This window comes from Equus quagga, chromosome 13 (assembly GCF_021613505.1).
Source record: "Equus quagga isolate Etosha38 chromosome 13, UCLA_HA_Equagga_1.0, whole genome shotgun sequence".
NCBI lineage: Eukaryota > Metazoa > Chordata > Mammalia > Perissodactyla > Equidae > Equus > Equus quagga.
Window position 1 is genome coordinate 28,654,502 of NC_060279.1, and position 20,465 is coordinate 28,674,966.

The 20,465-nt window shown below is 38.4% G+C and overlaps 1 protein-coding gene across 4 annotated transcripts in view; it reads left to right on the forward strand.

Annotated features, from left to right (window-relative positions):
- UAP1 (UDP-N-acetylglucosamine pyrophosphorylase 1) overlaps positions 1 to 16,978 on the forward strand; it is a 34,852-nt gene extending 17,874 nt beyond the window's left edge. The window contains exons 4-11 of one of the 4 annotated variants that reach the window (XM_046682450.1): positions 1,304 to 1,479; positions 2,848 to 3,020; positions 7,711 to 7,904; positions 9,185 to 9,325; positions 10,142 to 10,330; positions 11,406 to 11,456; positions 15,307 to 15,373; positions 16,410 to 16,978. In XM_046682450.1, the coding sequence (XP_046538406.1) occupies positions 1,304 to 1,479; positions 2,848 to 3,020; positions 7,711 to 7,904; positions 9,185 to 9,325; positions 10,142 to 10,330; positions 11,406 to 11,456; positions 15,307 to 15,373; positions 16,410 to 16,502 (1,084 nt within the window). In that variant the 3' untranslated portion in view covers positions 16,503 to 16,978. Of the gene's footprint in view, positions 1 to 1,303; positions 1,480 to 2,847; positions 3,021 to 7,710; positions 7,905 to 9,184; positions 9,326 to 10,141; positions 10,331 to 10,777; positions 11,379 to 11,405; positions 11,457 to 15,306; positions 15,374 to 16,409 lie in introns of those variants that run through there. The other 3 variants (XM_046682451.1, XM_046682452.1, XM_046682453.1) reach the window with 3 other exon arrangements.
- Positions 16,979 to 20,465: the final 3,487 nt, after the last annotated feature.

Genomic DNA, 20,465 nt, shown 5'->3' on the forward strand with positions numbered 1-20,465 from the left:
TTGAGGAGGAAACCAGCTGTGTGTTTGGGATCCCTCAGGTCCCTCATCTTGTTATTTCAGCCCCATGTGACGAACAAAAGCTCCGCTGGGTTTTCTGTCCTTCTGCCTGGTCCAAGCCCAGACTCCCCCAGATCAGCACATACCCTCAGGAAAAGGCAGCTGCATATCCTTAGCTCCCCTTTGAAAGATTCTCACTGTCTTGAATTTTAGTTCCAATTCATGTTGCTTCTCTTGCTTTCTGATGCCTTTAAAAATAGGCTTTTTGTAGTTTTCCCAGCTTTTCTAGCTCTTCTCAACAAGGATATTGGCCTGCTGTGAACAGTTTTTTTCATCTTGATTCCTTTGGGGATTTTTGAGGGGCATTTGTGTTCTAAGCAGCCACATTCTACTGACAGCCCTGGCTCCCACTATCATGTTGGATTTTTTTCTTTCTCTTTACAACTCAGAATTTCTGTTCTTTTCGTATGCAGAGTGATTTAGCCATCTCTGTTCCCATCTTCTAAATCACGCCCAAACCTTTTGTACCCAAAGTTCAAAATACCCAGGATAATTTGTTAAACAGACAGATATCTACTCTAGTGGGAACTTATACCCTTTTCTTCATTTATTCATTCAACAGATATTAATTGACTGCCTGCTTCTAGGTGCTAGGGATATATCAGCAACCGAAACAGACAAAAATCCCTCCTTATATGTCATCTACGTTCTAGTAAGAGCAAAAGCTACTGCAGTCACTGAGTGTAGTTCTAGATAGAATTATTTTTCTCCTTTGCCCACTGGCATGGGTTAGATTTTTGTGACAACAGAGAGTATAATTATGATTTTTATTATTTATGATTTTTAAATCATCACTTTTATGATTTTAAATAGAGGGTGAGCAAAACCCAGATTCCATTTCAAAATTGTAATGAAAAGAACCATAAGAGATCATTAGAATGTTACCCTTTCCTCCCTATTTATTTGGAGTAGGAGTTTTTGATTTAGAATATACTTTTCACAGAGTTTTAAAATGTTTACTTGAGCCAGTTATAGTCTCCCTGTTGCAGGAGGCATGTTTAATATTGATTGATTGATTGTTAATATTGTAATTGATTATATAGATTTATTTGATACATAAGGATTGATGAAATGAAAGAAACTCTTCTTGGGGGCAGCTAATGCTACCTTCTCCAGAAGGACGAAGGAAGTCAAAACAAGAAGCCCGGCTCTCAAAGGTTGTCTTTAGCTTAGGAAATAGACCAGACTTTATTTTGCTCTAACTTACATAGCACTATGACTTAGAAGCTCTACTTTCTCTTGCAAGGTATATAATGACCAGTGGCAGAACAATGGAATCTACAAAGGAATTCTTCACAAAGCACAAGTACTTTGGTTTAAAAAAAGAGAATGTAATCTTTTTTCAGCAGGGAATGCTGCCTGCTATGAGTTTTGATGGGAAAATTATTTTAGAAGAGAAGAACAAGGTTTCTATGGCTCCAGGTTTGTAAGCATGCTTATTTAATGGTAACTAGAAATGGCAGTCACAAATCATTAAATTTTGGTTTTCTTTTTAATATGGTGATTCAGATGTTAAAAAATTAATATTTTTAATTTTTTTACAATTTAGTGGTTATTTAAAAAGTGAAAATTCTGTGGGTGTAATGGATATGCTTTTAGACTTTTTGTGGGTGTCTGCCCTTAAGAGCAATTTGAGCAGCAGAGTGTTCATTCTCTTTACCCAATATTTTATATACAGCAGTTTCACTAGTGAAAGATTGGAAACCATCTGCTGTTTAATAAATAAGAGGCTCAATTATAGTTTATCTGTACCTTAATTCTCAAACAGTATTAAAATAATTGTTTGGAGGTATTAAATGACAAAGAGAAATAGTTTCAGGGGGTTAAATAAAAGAATGAGAAATACAAAACTGCACACTGTGATCAGGGCCACCGCTCTGCAGTTCTGGGTGGCGCGTGCACATTGTAGCTTGTCAACGGCATTTGTAGAGTTGGCCAGCATGCCGCCTGTGTCCACCTGCATGGACCCTGAGTGAGATTCCCAGCTACAGAAATCAGCGTGTTGACGGATTCATATCTGTGTGAACCTGTCCTTGGAGGGGAGGCTGAAAGGAAATAAACAGTGGTGCCCTCCACATGTGGGCTTTTATTTCATCTCAATTCCTTTTTTCTTACTTAATTCTTTTTAATTAATGGAAGAATCTACTGTTCTTAGCTCTGTTTTGGGAAGTTGTCTAATTTTTTTGTCATCATTTAAGCTGTGGCTGAGGTCGTTGATGGAAGACGTACATTAAGGCAGCACTAAAAATAAATAGGAGAAAGAAATGGCTCTTAACGTATATTTAGTTTAAATCACCATAGACCTTCATGTTAATCTGGTTTCTTAAATTATTTGTGTAAAATGCGCATGTGTTTTTATTTTTGAGGTGGGTAAAATCCTCAGTGTTGGAGCCGTAAATACAGAGCTAACTTGAATCATATAAATGCTCATAAAACTTGAAATGTTATGAAATAATCATTGCCTGATAAAGAATTTTGTGTTTCACAATGTATTATAGGCTATATTATTAAAAAACTGAGTTAAAAAGAAAAATATGGTCTTTGGGGTTGCCTGATCTTATATTAACAATGTTATCTACTGGATGCGTAATGCTAAATTACCTTCAAAATCATGTCGTATAATTTTTTGACATCTAGCACTTTCCTTATGGATATTCAGTTTTCTTGGCCCTGTAATGTGAATCTATGGTTTTCAGAGACCTTCACCCCAGTTTGGAAACATTCAACAGTCTTTGGGTTATCTTCATAATGGATTTTGGTGTGCTACTAATGGGCTATTTTATTTCCTAGATGGGAATGGTGGTCTCTATCGGGCTCTTGCAGCCCAGAGTATTGTGGAGGATATGGAGCAAAGAGGCATTTGGAGCATTCATGTCTATTGTGTTGACAACATATTAGTAAAAGTGGCAGACCCACGGTTCATTGGATTTTGCATTCAGAAAGGAGCAGATTGTGGAGCAAAGGTAATGCCTTTCTCAACCATGGTGAGGCTTTAAATGGCCTTTTCTCTGTCACTGTATGTTCCGGGAGTCAAACTAGATTTATTAGAATGATTTGAATATTTTAGAACCATTCATCTCTCTAAAGCAACTAAATTATTATCCTGCACACACTTTTTTTCTTAAATTGGCAACATTTGATTCTAGAAGTAGTGTTGTATGCTTGACCATCACGAGAGTTTAAGATATGTGAGGATGATTTGTGAGTACCTGGGGAAGTGAACGATCTTCACTAGCCCTGGGATGGATTCATTGTATCAAGTTGAATTTGATCAGATTAACCCAGTTTCTTCCTATGACAAAGATACTGGAGTAGTAGGTAAGGGAAGTATGATAGAAATAGCAGATTTAGATTCAGCAAGGCATTTGACAAGGTATCTCATCATGGTAGTCTTGTGGATAAGATGGAAATATGCAGATTGGGGATAAGGGCAATAAAAGCAATTAATAACTGCTCAGATGCCCACAAACATACTGATATTTAGATAGAGGGAGGTTTGTAATGCCATGTAACAAGACTGTCCTTGGCATAGTTCTTTTCAACATTTTGGGTTTTTTTGGTGAGGAAGATTGGCCCTGAGCTAACATCTGTTGCCAATCTTCCTCTATTTTTTTGTATGTGGGATACCACCACAGCATGCTTTGGTGAGCAGTGTGTAGGTCTATGCCTGGGATCCAAACCTACAAACCACAGGCCGCTGAAGTGGAGTGCTCGAACTTAACACTACGCCACCGGGCCAGCCCCATTTTCAACATTTTTTTTAATTGCATAGATGATGATGTAGGAGATGCCTTTATGGTAGCAAAGAAAACATATAGTGTATCTAGGAATAAAATAGATAGGAAACATGAAAGACCTAAGAAACACTTTGGAAAATTTAAAAATATTGATATAAATGTTACTTTCCTGGAAATGTGTGAAGGTATCAGTTCTCCCCAAATTAAAGTGTGACACAATCCTGATCAAAGTCCCAATGAGGCTATTTTGGGACATCTGACAAAATGATCATAAAGCTTAGAGTAAACATGTAAAGATGCCAGGAAAATGTTGAAAAAAGATGATGATGAGGGAAGAGGGTTGGAGACAGTCTATCAGATAGTAGTATGGGTTGTAAATAAAAAGTAGGAGTGTAGTACTGAAACCAGAAGAGAATGACAGGTTAATGGAACAGAAGAGATTAGTCAGAAACAAATCCGTGTATTTATAAGAATGTAATATATAAAAATACGGCATTTTGAATCAGTGGGGGAAAAAATGAGATAACTGACTAAAAATCTACTAAGATGTCTCCCTCAAAGTTCTTACCAAAATCAGTTTTAAATGGATTACAAAATTAAATATAAAAAAAAAAAACCCATGAGGAGCTGGCCCGATGGCATAGCAGTTAAAAGTTCACGTGTTCCCCTTCAGCAGCCCAGTGTTTGCTGGTTCAAATCCCAAGTGCAGACCTAGCACTGCTTATCGAGCCACACCATGGCAGGCGTCCCACATATAAAGTAGAGGAAGATGGGCACAGATGTTAGCTGAGGGCCAGTTTTCCTCGGGGTGGGGGTGGGGGGAAGCAAAACAAGCCATAAAGATGTTAGAAGAAAATTTAGAATAATTTTATAATATTGATGTGAAGGAAAGACCTTTCTGCCAAAAGCAAAAACCCATATAGGCTTCTGACAAAAACCAATTAGACTACATATAAATTTGAAATATCTGGATTTAAAAAGAAGAGCTGCCGTAAGAGACATGCCCTATCCTTGGTTGGAGATTTTCTGTTATAAAGATGTCATTTCTCTTGAAATTAATCTGTATATCTAATGCCAAGTCATAGACAGAGGCTGATGTCTTAAATTTACAAGTTTTAAGAGATTAAGCTAGTAGACCTAATAAGACTCCTTCTGACTCTGAAAATAGAGTTAGTTTAGTTCATTTAAGACCTTTGTCTGTCCTAGTATTCTCTGAGTGTGCTGTGTGTAAATAGCTACTAAACTGTAACAGAAATAGTTCTTTGGATTGTAAATAGCTACTAAGCTTTAAAAAAACCAAACAGTGTATTTCTGACTTTGTTCCACTGGGTGTCACTCTTCTTTCTAAAGCAGGAACTTAAAATTCACCGCTCTGAGCTTCAGAATCAATTTAAATTCTATAAAGTCAGAGAGTGTTGAACCTGGAAGGGACCTCAGAGATCTTCTGGTCAAGCTCTTTGATCTCAGAAATGAGCACTCTGAGTTCCAGTACTAAATAACTTCCAGGCTCAAGGTCCCTCATCATATCAACAAGGCGGGATTAGAATTCCTCTTTCCCAACTCCTAGTTTTAGTATTATATTGCGTTATAAAACTAAACTCGTTAGATTAATTATGTTTTTGCTGGCAGCTCAAAAACTTTAAATATGCGTGCTAACTTTCATGAGTGTGCTAATCACACAGAGAGGCAAGTGTAACCAGTCACTCTTTCCACTACCTTTGGGTCCCCATCTCAGTCGTGCTCCTTAGTTCGTGTCTAGCACATAATGTAGTACTCAGTGAATGAATAAATAAATATTCAGGTGGAACTGAAATATGACAAGACTGGTAGATGTTAAAAACTTTTAGAAATGTTAGGAATCATTTCTGTAATCTGTGCTCTCACCCTTTTTATTTTAATAAAAAAAAGATATTAAAATATATTTTTAAGAACACCCGAATGAGGGAATGATTCAGAATGTGGTAGTGGAACTCTTTGTAGGACTTCTTTAATAGGCTCCTGTCTTGGTGAATTAAGTATTTTTTCTGGTGTGAGAGCCTTGAGAAAAGAATTAAAGAGTGGAGTGATTTGCAAAAGTACAAAGCTAACAGGGTAAGAACCATGTTCATTAAAGATCGTTTTGTAAAGCAGATCAACTTCATGTTTAAGTGTTATTTTGAACTCAGTTTTTCAGGATTTAACTTGTAGAAAATCAAGCAAACCTTCTAATTTTATACTGTGTATCTTTTCTGTATAATATAAACTGACTTCCAACTTCATGCAGTTTACAAATGCTTTCTTTTGTAATCCAGCCTTCTATAATATTTGAAGGTAAACAGTTGTCATAGAAGTAAACCTTTCACTGGTAGGTTAACCCTTGGGAAACGTAAAAGGTGAATGTGCTTGTTTTTGTTTCCATGGCTGGTCAGGAGGAGGGATATGTAGAGGTGATTGGAAAATAAACCTGTATGCATGCTTTTTTTTTTTTTTTTCCTGTGGGAACGAGAGGAATCTATTCCAAATTCTCTAGTAAGATACCACAGTGGCACATATGTAATGAGAGGTGGTAATGGGATGGTAGACTAGAGTTGCAAATAGTCCCCTGATTGGTTTAAAGCATTTTCCTCTACGTTTCCCTCCAGTTTAACCCACTTCCTTGGTAGGAGGTTTCTTTTCATTGAATACTGTGCTCCTTTCAGGGTGGCAAACAGTGAAACTACACATAAGGCCACGTATCCACTAGCCCTGCCTGACTGAGCTAGGCTCAGTGCCTATATCTCTAATTGCTGTGAAAACAGTTCTCAATAGTGGCTTTAGTTGTCTGGAAGAGACTGCTGCTGGCTGTGTTTATTTTAAGAAATCAGCTGCTGAATAAAAGTTTTAACTTTATTGATACAATTTCGTGTATACTTAGGATAGACTTTTTAAATTGGGGACAGATATTTCAAAATACTCTGAAGCAGGCTGAATTGTTAAGTGAACAGGGCAAACAAAACAATATCTTGTGATATTTTTTATTGTTTGATTCTTCTGCTGAATGTTGATTTTATATAGTGCATTGCATACAGTTCTTTCGTAATTTTCTTCTAAACACTCAGTTTGTCACTGATGTGTGGGATTAGGGTGGTGGGGTATCAGAATCACCTGTGAGGGTTTTTTTTTTTTTTTAATTACATACTCTTACATTTTCCCTCTGATTTTGATACACACCTTTCTCTCGGCTTCCCTACCAGGCTAGAGCCATTGACAGATTATCAAACCACTGGTTTTCAAACGTTTTTTAAAACATAGAATCTCTTCAGACAAAATCTAAGCATGCAAAACAGATAAAGATGGGTGGGCTTTTCCAATTGAAGTTGGAGTGGGAGCTCAGAGACCTGCCTGCTCCAATCCCTCTACCTCCTAGCCAAGTCTCTGAAAAGCGAGGAATACGCTGTATTCATGAATGAAAATGAAAGAAACACCCCTTTCAAATGAAATAATGATTTGGGCAATGTAAACAGAGAGGCAGGATGCCTTACTTTTTTTGTCTTGTTAATCCTGGAGAAATTTCATTTCACTTATTCTCCAAGTAGTTGAATGTGGTTAAGGATAAATTAAATAATAAAGTTAAAAGATATTTGGTGAGATGTAGACTCGCCGTTTAATTATTCTCAGTCCAATGTGATTTCCTCTGGGCTCTCTGTCAATTTCTACTCCGTGGTTTAGTTAGGTGATAAATAAGAAGGAGATAATTTACCTCATTTCTGGTTGGAAAGTAGTCTGTCACAAGAATATAAAGTTAGATAGGTGATTGTCTAAAGTTAGAGATTCCTCTTGACTTAATACCTTAGAGCCAATGTAAGCAAAATTGTAAACGTGGCCTTTGAAAGAGGCAAATCTCCAGGTAGTGTTTGATTAAATTCTCCCTCTGCTCTTGGCTTTCTTTGGTGGGCAGGTGGTAGAGAAAACGAACCCCACCGAACCCGTTGGAGTGGTGTGCCGAGTAGATGGAGTCTACCAGGTGGTGGAATATAGTGAGATTTCGCTGGCAACAGCTCAAAAACGAAGCTCGGATGGACGACTCCTGTTCAACGCGGGGAACATTGCTAACCATTTCTTCACCGTACCGTTTCTGAGAGATGTTGTCAAGTATGGGCAAGATGGGGGCTTTTAAAAATTTCATTTATTATTAGTCAGAAACTAAGTCACTTGAGAAGTAGGAAGACACCCCAAATCTATATTCTACAGAATTTTTCTTTCGTGAGGATCCCCTTTATCAAATGGAGATTTATCTCACATTGTAGTTGTTTTTAGAAAGATGTATCATAGGGTGTAATGCACCCATTCCCCAGTGCATTAACTGGAATCCAAAGCATTTCGCCCTTTTCTTCTCTTCCTCTCTCCCATCCACCTGCTCTAGGTTCTGGTGAAGCAAAGAATAAGAAGTGAAACACCCTCTCTCTACCACAACTGGAAACATTTAAAAATACAGATATCTGCCCTACGTCTACTAAATCAGAATTTCTGGAGGTAGATGCAGGGTGTCTGTATTTTTTTTTTTTTTTTCCTGAGGAGGGTTAGCCTTGAGCTAACATCTGTGCCAGTCTTCCTCTACTTTATTTGTGGGTCACTGCCACAGCATGGCTGACTAGCGGTAGCAGTAGAGGTCCATGCCCGGGATCCGAACCTGGGAACCTGGGCCTCTGAAGCAGAGCACACGGAACTCAACCGCTATGCCACAGGGCTGGCCCCAGGGCGTCTGTATTTTTAAAAAGCTGCCCACATAATTTAAGTTAGCTGGTTCCCAGACTAGCATTTAGGAACTAGCGCGTTAGAGAGTAAAGAAAAAGAACTTGAGACCTGGATGGAAATCAGCATGGTAGTGCCACTAAGGATAAAATAAGAGCCGTTTTATCCTACCAGGCTTTTAAATGAAGGACGTTCTCATTATCTGATTCTTCACTTTGGTAGCTTTAGACACTCCAGATGACTGTCTACTTTTAAAAAAGTTACTCCGCTTTACTTTAGAATATCAACTCCAGTTCCAAAATATTTCCCATTCCACTATGCAGTTTATAGCTGTTGTTGATTAATCCATAGTAATCTTTCTGTCCCCTACTTGGAAGGGATCTCAGCTGGGAAAGTTGGGGCAAAGAGTAGAACATATTACTAAAGACATGGAACCTATGGGAGAGACATTGGTGTGAGCTATGTATTTTTTCACGTGGAGATCATTATTTTATTTTTTTAACTTGAAATGAATAGGGAAATCTATTTATTTAATATTTAAATATGAACTGAAACTTAACAAATGCTCTTCATTTTGAAAATCTTAGTACTGACTTTGGGGCATTTGCTCCTGACTATGATTATCAGATTTTCTGGCATTTTATATTTGGAAAGTGATTGTCTTTTTTTTCCCTACTTAGTGTTTATGAACCTCAGTTGCAGCACCACGTGGCTCAAAAGAAGATTCCATATGTGGATTCCCAGGGACAGTTAATTAAGCCAGACAAACCAAATGGAATAAAGATGGAAAAATTTGTCTTTGACATCTTCCAATTTGCAAAGTATGTTTTGAACAGCACCAGTAAGATTAAATATATCTCTTGAAATGTAGCTTTTTACTCTCTTAGGCAGGGCCCTATTTTCAGGAAACATTTGATAGCATATGTGTCAGATGTGGCCTTTTGATGGAGTGTATAGTCTAGATTCATCATCCTTCTCTAGGTTTAAATCACCAATCCAGGAGGATGGTTTGAGTTGCCCATGAGTACATTTTTCTTTATATCCATTAATTCATTATCTGGCTTTCCTGCAAAACTGTTAAAGCCACTTATTTTGGCTGAGAGCCAAAAAAGGTTGAGACAGAGAATTGGCTCATTTTGTGTTTGGGATGTCTTACTGACCTATGAGTAAATGTTTCAGTGAACATGTTTTTAAATTATATAACTCTCTATAAAAGATCACATTTGATGTTGAGATACATGTCTCAGAATTTGACCAGTATGAAAATACAGAAGACAAATTAGCTATATATAAGATTAATCTTCCCATATACATTTCTAAATCATTCTCTTTGCCGGTTTGTTTTTTCCAGAACAGAGACCAATGTGATCTTTTTGCATTAAGATTTCTAATCTTTCTCACTTCAGATGAAGTGTTTTATATTTGGGGGTAGAAATAATTTCTCATTTGGCATTAGAGAAGAGAATCCAACTTTATTTAGTCCAGGGACCAGCATTATTTCTTTCAGCATTCATTTGAAATTGCATTAAGAGAGCCTATTATCGATGACCAAAGGCTTAGCTATGTGGAGAGGTGTTGGAAGCTGTGTGTGCACTTTCATTTCATAATAAAGCAGTCTTTGTATGGTTCCACTCTAGGAAGTTTGTGGTGTATGAAGTATTACGGGAAGATGAGTTTTCCCCACTAAAGAATGCAGACAGTCAGAACGGGAAGGACAACCCCACTACTGCGCGGCATGCCTTGTTGTCCCTTCATCATTGCTGGGTCCTCAACGCAGGGGGCCACTTTATAGATGAAAATGGCTCTCGCCTTCCAGCAATTCCCCGGTCAGTATCTTTTCTCTTTTGTGTGAATGCTTCCTGGACTTTTCCTCTTGGACTTCTTTCTCCTCTCTGATGTATTCCTATATCTTTTTAAAAAAGCAAAGTATTGATGTGGGCAGTTCCTAAAGCGAAATAATGACAGCTTTGCCCATTACAAAGAGAATGATAACTCTACTTCCTCTTGAAGAGGAACCTTCTACATTTCTTGTTTCTTTGGGTACATCTCCACCATGTCATTGGAATGGCTCCTCCTGAAAAATGGGCAGAAGGTGGTTCTTTTGGTGTGCCATGTGGTTAAAGCCCAGGAGCGGCACACTGTAGCACAGGGCAGAGGATTGGTTGTTGCTGCCCATAAATTTGCAACCTCATGACAAGTGCCATCTATGAGACCCCCTCAAAAGACCTGCTGCCCACATAGGCCCACCCCAGTTCTCACCATGGCACTTTCAGGTCGCTGAGGGAGGTGCCGGGAAGAGGAGTGAACGCCACCTACATTCACGGGTACGCAAGCTTTAGAAATGCTTTGGGATTTTAGAAGTTAAAAAAGAAAGTACTTGTAGCATTTCAGATCTGAGATAAAGCACTTTTAAGCTAAAGCTTATATTTTATAATAAAAACCTGCATTGGCACCTAGAATTCCCCCCTTCTAAATCATTTAGTGTTTTTGTACTTGTGTAAAAACCATTCTGCCATATAATTTATATTCATAAGGGATAAAATGGCTGGCTGCGTGCACACAAGGGCTAGAGTACTTTGATAAATGTTAGAAAATGGGGCATTGGAACTTACTGGTCCGTAACTGTGTTTTCACAAGAAAGAGCTGTAGTAAGTTGTCTCATAGTCCAAGGCCACTTTCAGGCTCTGTGTTGTCAACAGGCTTGCTCTGTGGCATGTCAGATTGTCCTCATGCTTCATCTTTGGCCATTGAGTTTGTTTTGTACCCTCTCGGATCTCCTTTGCCAAGTTTATAATTTACCGTAAATATATGCCTTTCTGTCAAGTATATTTTGCAATTCCACTTCATTGTTATTGTTTAATTTGTTTCCATTCCCATTAATGCTTATTTATTCCTACATAGCAGTGCTACAAATGGAAAGTCAGAGACCATCACAGCTGATGTCAATCACAAGTAAATATGCCACCCTGCCTGCAGCGCATGGTGATGGGGCTGTGCTTCCCTCCGTACTAACTGGCCTCGTAGTTTAGCGTGCTGCCTTTCGGTGGTCTGGGTGGATAGTTGAAGCTTTGGTTGGGGTGTACTGCTTACTTGGTGGCAGGTATCTGTCTGGATGACACTAACTCAGAATCTCAGTGCATGCTGGAAGTGGGGAGCATGCTTTACTAAAGAATCTGACCATAGGTTTTTGAGCCTCTAGTGACAAATTTACAAGTGATAGATAAAATCTAGAGCAATAGGCCAGGGAGAACAAATTTAGATCCCAACTTCCCCTTTTTAGCATAAGCATAAGCTGGATAAAAATAACATTCCAAAGATGTGTCTTATTGAATTGGATATATGCTCTCAGTAGAAAGGCTAACTGTTCCTGACACATTTGGTGGCTCTTAATGTGGAGAAAATTGTTATTTTGATTTATTCTCATACTAACAGCTGCCCTCTTTGGTCTCTGCATGTTAATTTTCATCAGTTACTATCTTGGTCCTAGAGAGAGGATCTTTTTGTCTTAATGGTGGATAATTTTTAGATTGAAGTAACACAGCCTCTCATCTGGGTACTGACAGAGTTTGACAAAGCCATTGTCTTTATAGCTAACGAGATAGCTTGATATTCTTGTTACGTTTCACAGTTTATTAGGCTTAGTTGGAATTTGAAGATAATTGGGGAAATGGGTACAGGGCAAAGGACCTAGAGATGGGAGTTATTTCAGAAATAGAGTGGCAGTGATGTCAGTTTCATCCATGTGTTTTTTCCTGCCTGTGCCACTCATCTTTGTCCTGTGGAGACAAGTCCCTGTGAGTGTCAGTGTTTCTGGTATGTGGCCCTGTAGACAAGGAAGTAGATTCACAGATCTGACTGGTTTCTTATGGGAGCCATAGGTGATTATTGCCTCTTAGGCTATGCGAACTGGGATGCAGAGCCCCTTGTCGTTTTCTGTCCCATCCATCATTTTTAATATGTGGGAGCAAGCTGCTTTTATAATTTAAGAAATAAATTTTTGGCCCTAAATTTCCTTCTCATTGAACCACAGCTTTTAACCTAACAAGTAAAATAGTTTCTTAATTATGTAAGGGAAAACAACCTCCAGCTATCTCAGTTAAGATACAAAAGTTGTAAACGTTATTTAGTTCTCATCTGAGTTCTCTTATTTAGCACCTCCCCATTACTTCATTTTAGCCATTTGTAGAATTAATAAACTGCAATAAAAGTTTGGCCCCAAATGAGATCATGGAGTTAGAATAGTTTTTGCTGAAATTCTTAGCACTAAAGGATGGTCTCACAGAGTAGGAAAAAGATTACTTAAAAGGGAGAAATGAAAAGGAAGTATTTTATGTAAAAGAGGGAAGAAACAGCTTGGAGACACTCTGAAAGAATGAAAGCAAGGATGCTGAGTTTTGACAAAACAATATTATTTATATGTTTTGCCTTAATGCCTACTGAACAGTGTTAGCTACCAGAAGGATGCTTGGCTAAAGAACTGGCGGACAATACTGTTATTGTGCTAATTTGCGAATCTCTTGCGATTTTGCATTCAGTGATGGTAGCTTCTGTCTTTCCGCCTCCCTGGCATCTGACTTTGTTTATTAAAGTTGACTTTCTTAGTTTCTTGGAGTATCTTTGTGGTACTAGAAAGGAAGTTATATTTAGGTCAGCTGTGTGTTCCTTGGATTCAAAACCAGCTTCTGATCCTGGCAGGCCGAATCCCTCAGAGGTTCAGATGAAACTGGGCTGTATACATCTGATCAGTGGAATGGGTCCTCATTTTTCCCATTTGGTTTAATATGACTCTGAGCTGCCCCAGAGGGTCTGGACCAGATCTCTTGAGCTCTTTTGATAGAATCTGGCACAAATCTGGAGATACATGTGCCCCTTCTTTTCTCTTTTTTTTTGGTGAGGAAGATTCACCCTAAGCTAACATCCATTGGCAATCCTCCTCTTTTTTCGCTTGAGGAAGATTAGCCCTGAGCTAACATCTGTGCCAGTCTTCCTCTATTTTTTGTATATGGGACACCTCCACAACATGGCTGGTGAGTGGAGTAGGTCCACAGCAGGGATCTGAACCCGTGAACCTGGGCCACCTAAGTGGAGCAAGTGGAACTTTAACCTCTCAGCCGTGGGACCGGCCCCCAGGGAGATATGAGTGCCGATTCTTTTAATTCATCTTTTTTCCAAATTACTCATCTGTCCACCCTCATAGTTCATTCAGCCGATGAGCATTTGTAGACCTGCTTACAGACCCTCATGTACTGTTAGAATCCCGGGTGCTGAAGTAGCTTACACAAGAGAAATAAGTCATTTCTTACAGCATACTGAGAGGTTCAAGATGCACATACGTAAAAATTAAGTAACATCATCAGGTGGTATGTGTTTATGTGTCAAATGTGTGGTGTAAATAATAATTACCCTAGAAGGCAGTGACTTAGCAGAGATCTAATAAATTTATTATTTTTTTAAATAAATGAATGAGAGCGATCACTATGAAATGCAGTGGTCAAGGGAAGGTTGGGCTTGAGCTAGATCTTGGAGGGTGGGTATGATTTGTATCGTCAAAGGGACGGTAGTTGAGGATGACTTGGAATACTCCAACTCAGCACAGTGTGTGCAGCTGGGCTGGTTCGAGTGGAAAGTAGCGGGACAAGTCAGTTGGAGTAGGGTAGAGAGGACCTTAAATGCTAGCTAGATAGTTCTAGTTAGAGAAAGATTGGGCACGGCTAACCTCAGAAGCCCTCTTGTTTTATTGACTCCACCAAAGTGTCAAACTACATATTTGGTAAAACAAAGGAGAGCTATGGTTTGAGGTTGCAAGAGACTGGAGTTTTGTGTGCCCTGTGTCCTATTGGTAAGATTCATGAAATGGTGAAAAACTTAGAGGTCTTAATGACTTTAAACATATTAAAAACACTATTTCTTGACTTTTGTGTTAGATCATTTAGAAAGTCAGGATTGCTTTTGCCTATAAATGTTAGAAACGTGACTTAGAGGAAGCAGATGGTGACTTTGGCCTTGCCTTCACTGGGGGCATTCTGCCTTCGCTCTTTAAAGAGGGACTTCAGTGAAAGTAACAGAGAAGCACTTTGAAACATCGAATAAATCAGCTCAGCTAATCTAGGAGATTTGGGCAGAAAAACATGTAGTGGGAAATAATTTGCCTGACCTTTAGAACAGTACTGTCCAATAGAACTTTCTGCAATGAAGGAAATGTTCTACATCTGTGCTGTCCTGTTTGATAGTCATTAGCCATTCATGGCTACTGAGCACTGGAAATGTGGTTATTATGACTGAGGAACTGAATTTTAAAATTTTAATTTTTAAAATTTTGAGTTTAAGTAACCACATGTGGCTAGTGGCCACTGTATGGGACAGTGCAGCTTTAGAATATTTGTCAGCATTAATACCAGCTCTCAAGGTTGTGGCAAGTTTAAAATGAAATAGAAAGGATTCACTAGCAGTGGGCCTGGAACATAGTATATATCCTATAAATAGTCACTTTATCACTTTAAAAGTTATAAATGATAAAAAATGAGATATACGTTAGGGGATAAGTGTGTCAGTATTGGGGAAGTGCTTTGAATAGCTGCTAGTAATTATTGGCACTTGCCCCAAATAGTGTCTTTTGGACCATGACAATTTCATGTTAACTTAATCCTCAGGGAATTTAGTGATCGTCAGGGTAGAATCTTTTCTGTTTGTTTAACCAGCAGAACTTTATCTACAAGCTTCTTGGAGGAAAGTTACCCTCTGTGCTTTCACTCTGGCAAGTAACATGGGAAGCAAAATCTCTAACGTGTGTTTTTTCCCTTAGCTTGAAGGATGCCAACGATGTACCAATACAGTGTGAAATCTCTCCTCTTATCTCCTATGCTGGAGAAGTAAGTTTGCTTTGTTTTTTTCCTCTATCTTTTTAAAAGTAGGGTTCTGATGTTGTTATATGTTTAAGTAAAGGTGCCCTTAGAGAGGATGCAGCATTTTCCGATGGCCTGGCCCTGAGGAGCTCATCCTGGGAATGAGCCAAGAAGTTGCGTTGTTCTGAATCCTTCTCTTTGAGAATTCCTGTTACAGCTTTGCGTCTATCCCATAAGTGGGTTAGTTGCCATGAACAGAATGTTTAATGTTTAGTCCATTTCACCTATACATTGAAATGCAGTGGGCTTTAAAAATAATTAGCCTAGGGGCTGGCCTGGTGGCATAGTGGTTAAGTTCGCATGTTCCACTTCAGTGGCCTGGCGTTTGCAGGTTTGGATCCCAGGTGCAGACCTACACAGCACTCATCAAGCCATGCTGTGGTAGTGTCGCAAACACAAAATAGAGGAAGATGGGCACAGACGTTAGCTCAAGCAAAAAGAGGAAGATTGGCGACAATGTTAGCTCAGGGCAAATCACCCTCACCAAAAGAAAAAAAAAATAGCCTTCTTTTTAGACAGATCATCTGGCTCTTTATAATGCAATGTAATTTTTCCTCTCAATGGGTCTACTTTGTTTATATACTCTCACTTTTTGTAACATCAGGGGATTTAGGGGTCCCTGCTATTTTAATATGTAGTATTTTTTTTGGAGATCCTTGTCAGATTGCTTAGTTCTAGCATCAGAGACAGCCACCTTGCTTAGAAGGTTATTAACTTTACTGGGTAATGATTATAGAAAGAATGACTATCATCTTATTAACTTTAGAAATTATAATACAATCAGAATAATTTTTCTTTTTTTGTCATTTGTTTTATGCTTCCATAAATAGGTCATTAAGCCCAGTTTAAAAAGTATACTAAAGAGATTTTTATTAACTTTTAAATTCTGTATCTCAACCCAGCTTTTGGCATTCATGCTTTAAATCATTATTATAGATACTGAGTTCAGCATTGCATGACTACTGTACACCAATTTTCTGTTTCATTTCAACCCTTCTTTTAGGGATTAGAAAGTTATGTGGCAGATAAAGAATTCCATGCACCTTTAATCATTGATGAGAATGGAGTCCATGAGCTGGTGAAGAATGGTATATGAACCAGACACCAAGTTCCGCCACACTAAGAATAGCTTTTATTTTTGATAGACCTACTGTGAACCTACCACACCTCTCCTGGAATAACTCAAGTTTGAATATCCACAGAGTTTCATTTGCTTGTTGAACTCTTACAACTATTACGTATTCCCCAAGATCCAGATGACTGAACTTCAGAAAGCAATTTTATGATTCTCAACTTATTGAAGGTCTTATTTATATTTTTCAATTGTATAATTTTTTTCCAAGTCAAGGAAAACATCGGCCATCTAGGGAATTTCCTACAGCTTGAGTATAGTTGGGATGTTCAACATCACTTTACTTGGAGCTGGAAGCATTTGTTTTCAAAGTTGTACATAGTAATAATATGTCATTGTACATGTTGAAAGATTTCTATGGTACTAAAAGTTTGTTTTATTTTATCAAAAATTAAATTTTTTTAAGAAAACAATTAGTAAAATAAACTTTTCTTCTTGTCTCTGGAGTGTCATTTGTACCTTGAGGAAATTATTCCATTGGGAAAATATGAAACCTGGGAAAAACCTTGAGATACTGCAAAAAGCCAAATGGATACTTCTGGGAGATTGCAGAGTCATAGTTTTTTTAATGAATATCTAACTTTGGACTTTATCCTCCTATCACTTTATAATAGTGGCTTTTGAGGGGGCCAGCCCAGTGGTGCAGCGGTTAAGTTCGCACATTCTGCTTCAGCAGCCCAGGGTTTGCCAGTTCGGATCCTGGGTACAGACATAGCACCGCTTGGCAAGCCATGCTGTGGCAGGTGTCCCACGTGTAAAGTAGAGGAAGATGGGCACGGATGTTAGCTCAGGGCCAGTCTTCCTCAGCAAAAAGAGGAAGATTGGCAGCGGATGTCAGCTCAGGGCTAATCTTCCTCAAAAAATAAATAAATAAATAAAATAATGGCTTTTACCCAAAGATGGTTTTGCTCTCAAAAAGGGCATTTGGCAATGTCTAGAGACATTTTCGGTTGTCACAATGGAGAGGGCAGTACTGTTGTAGTGGCATCTAATGAATAGAGACCAGGGATGTTGGTAAACATCCTACAATGCACAGGACAGCTTCTTACAGCACAGAATTATCTGACCCAAAATAATGCTGTCAACATTGAGAAACCTTGTTTCATATCATTGGTTTATCCTCTTTTACCCAAATATTTGGTGGCACTTAGGAATTCAAAAGAATATAGTTCCTGCATTTCCCCAGGTAAGTTAATCACTACTGTTCCAGTTTTATTTCTTTACTTTTTGGTTTTTTTTTTCAGCTAGAGTATTATAAAAAGAGACAAAGGTGTTCTTTAAATATGGGCCATAGATCATTGGTCATTAGTAAGGGTTCTCTATGTCTAAAATGCAGTTTGCAAGAAAATATTTAGCTTTATAAATGCATTTTCTATAGCATTTAAGTATTGACCAAAAGCATAAAAATTAACATCTGGAGAAATGAAAATTATGTTTAGAGAAGAGATTAGTAAATTTTATTTTCCACTGACAAGTTGTCACAAGGTGGAATGTCATGGGTGGGTCCTTTGTTCTCTAGAAGTACAGCATTTAAGAATTACTTTTTTAAAGAGTATATGATATATCTATTTAAATTTATTTTCTTGTGCTAAGGGTAAATAGTGTGTCTAGCATATTTTCTGTTTTATTTCAATAACAGCCCAATTTTGCTGTTGTTATCCATTCCATTTCTCAAAAAGATTTGTGAGGTTTGAATTTTCTATCAGAACAAGCTCCAAATGGATTGTGAGGACAAAACTGCAGTTTTTAGCACCTGAATGGTATGCTTTCCTTTTTTCTGAACCTCCATCTGCCATTTCCTCTCTCCCCATCGTTAAGATCATACTAATAATGCCAGGGAAGGGGGGACTGGCAGCACGGGATGGTAGTAGTGGTTTTTATTGGAGAGGAACAGAGGCTGGGAACAGTGGGTACATTAAGGGCAAAGAGTCTCAGAGCCTCTGAGCCATGGAATTATAACGTGGTAACATTATGTATCTTCTTAAGTCCTTGTTAAATAATTGTTCTAATTCTGAAAATGCAGAGTTGGGTAAAATGTTTATGAAAATAGGAGTTAGAATCACTTGGCAACAGCATGGTAGAATTTATGTGAGAGTTAATAATGACTTTTGAGTTTGGTTGAAATCACCCTTGCTATGTGTTAATAACTCTACTGATAGTCACAAAGTAACATTAAATTAGCCCAATAGGTGTGTTCTTTGAATATTTGATTTTTGTTCCTCAGTGTCCCTCTTGCTTCTTGAAATTGACCCAGTTTTGATGTCTAAAAGGAATTATTAGTGACATCTGGAAGATGGACAAAAGTAATTCCATTTTCAAATTCTGGTCCTTCTGTTCCTGGAAGTTTGGGCTGTTATTGGTAATAGGTGCTTTCATTTCTAACTCGAGCTTACTGTCTCCAGTGTTTTTTCTTGGTGATTCACCATGGTCCAGTCAGATCTCAGCTATCGAGGTAAAAAAAGGCAAAGGAAAAGGAAAATCATGCATGATCCAAGAGCATGACTCAAACACAAATCATTCAGTTAGCTTGGAAATCTGTTTTTCTACTGGCTGAGACTGATGCGTTTGCAATTCATGGCCTCTTTAGAGCCCTGGTTTAGGAAAAGCACATTGGGAAGTGATGAATGAATGAGTCAGCCAGTAAGGGCTGAGTACCTGTCTCATGTCCAGCATTTCAGGGGATAAAAAGTGTAGCATAGATTCTCTCCTTACCGAGCTTGCATTCTAGTTAAAGAGATAAAATTAACTCACTTAGAATGGAAAGATAATTTAGTGCTAAAATGTAGGGAATTAATTTCAGTAGCAGTTACAGGTCGTCATTATGAATTGGAGTTTGATGTGGCAGAACTCTTCAACAAAGAACCCCATCATTTTGAGAGGAGCGCTGTTCCCTTCTCAAACTGGGTTCACAGGTTAATGTTCTAATGAGAAAATATACCTTAAATCTAATGTGTTATGAAAAATTAGTGAGGTTTTTAGTAATCAGAACCATGTTGTGCCCTTAGTAAGCACTCAAATAATTTAACTCTGATTTATTGGATTTAATTGCCTTAAAATGAAAATTTGTATTCTGATTCAGAAATGGATTATTGAAGGGAGGTTGATTGTTATTCTGGGGAGACGAAGGAGTCACTGAACTTCGTCAAATTGCCAGGGGATGCCCAATTTAGAGGGTTAATTAGAACACCTGTAACAGTGATTTTCTAAGTGTAGCCCGCTGACCAGCTTCATCACTATCATCTGGAAACTTGTTAGAAATGCAAATTCTTAGAGTTACTACATTACACATTTGTGGGTGATGCCCAGAAATTTGTGTTCGCACAAGCCCTCCAGGTGATTCTGATGCACACTAAAATTTGAGAACCACTGCCATAAGAGAATTCCAGGAGACTAATCCAAAGTTCAGGGATGGCAGCAAAAAGGGAACATGAACTAGAGGGAGAGACAGGCCCGCGTTCCTAGAGCAAGAACAGCTTAAGCCGGGAACCAAATACATATGTCTTCTGTGAGCTTTATTCTTCAGAATACTAAGGGATATACTGATAGTGGTAAAAGAATGGAAGATGGAGCCAGCGACACCTGACCAGGACAAGTGTCATTGCTAGAACAATGGGTTCCAAACTCTTTGGGTCCTCTGAATCACTTGGAGAGACTTTAAAAAAAGATACTCCAATCCCAGAGCTGGTGATTCCCAGTCTGGTGGAGGGCCTGGGCAGCTAATTTATAAAAAGCACTGCTGTACATGGTTCCAAAGGGCAGCTAGGAGTGAGACTCACTGGCTTGCAGGTATAGACTTAGTTTAGAAATCAACAGTCAGGGGTGAGAGGGAAAAAGGGGTTTGAATGTGATCTGGCTTTGAAAAATCAGACAAGGGGAGGCAGAGAGTGAAGAACACTTCAGCTGAGAAGAATGGCATAAACAGGATGG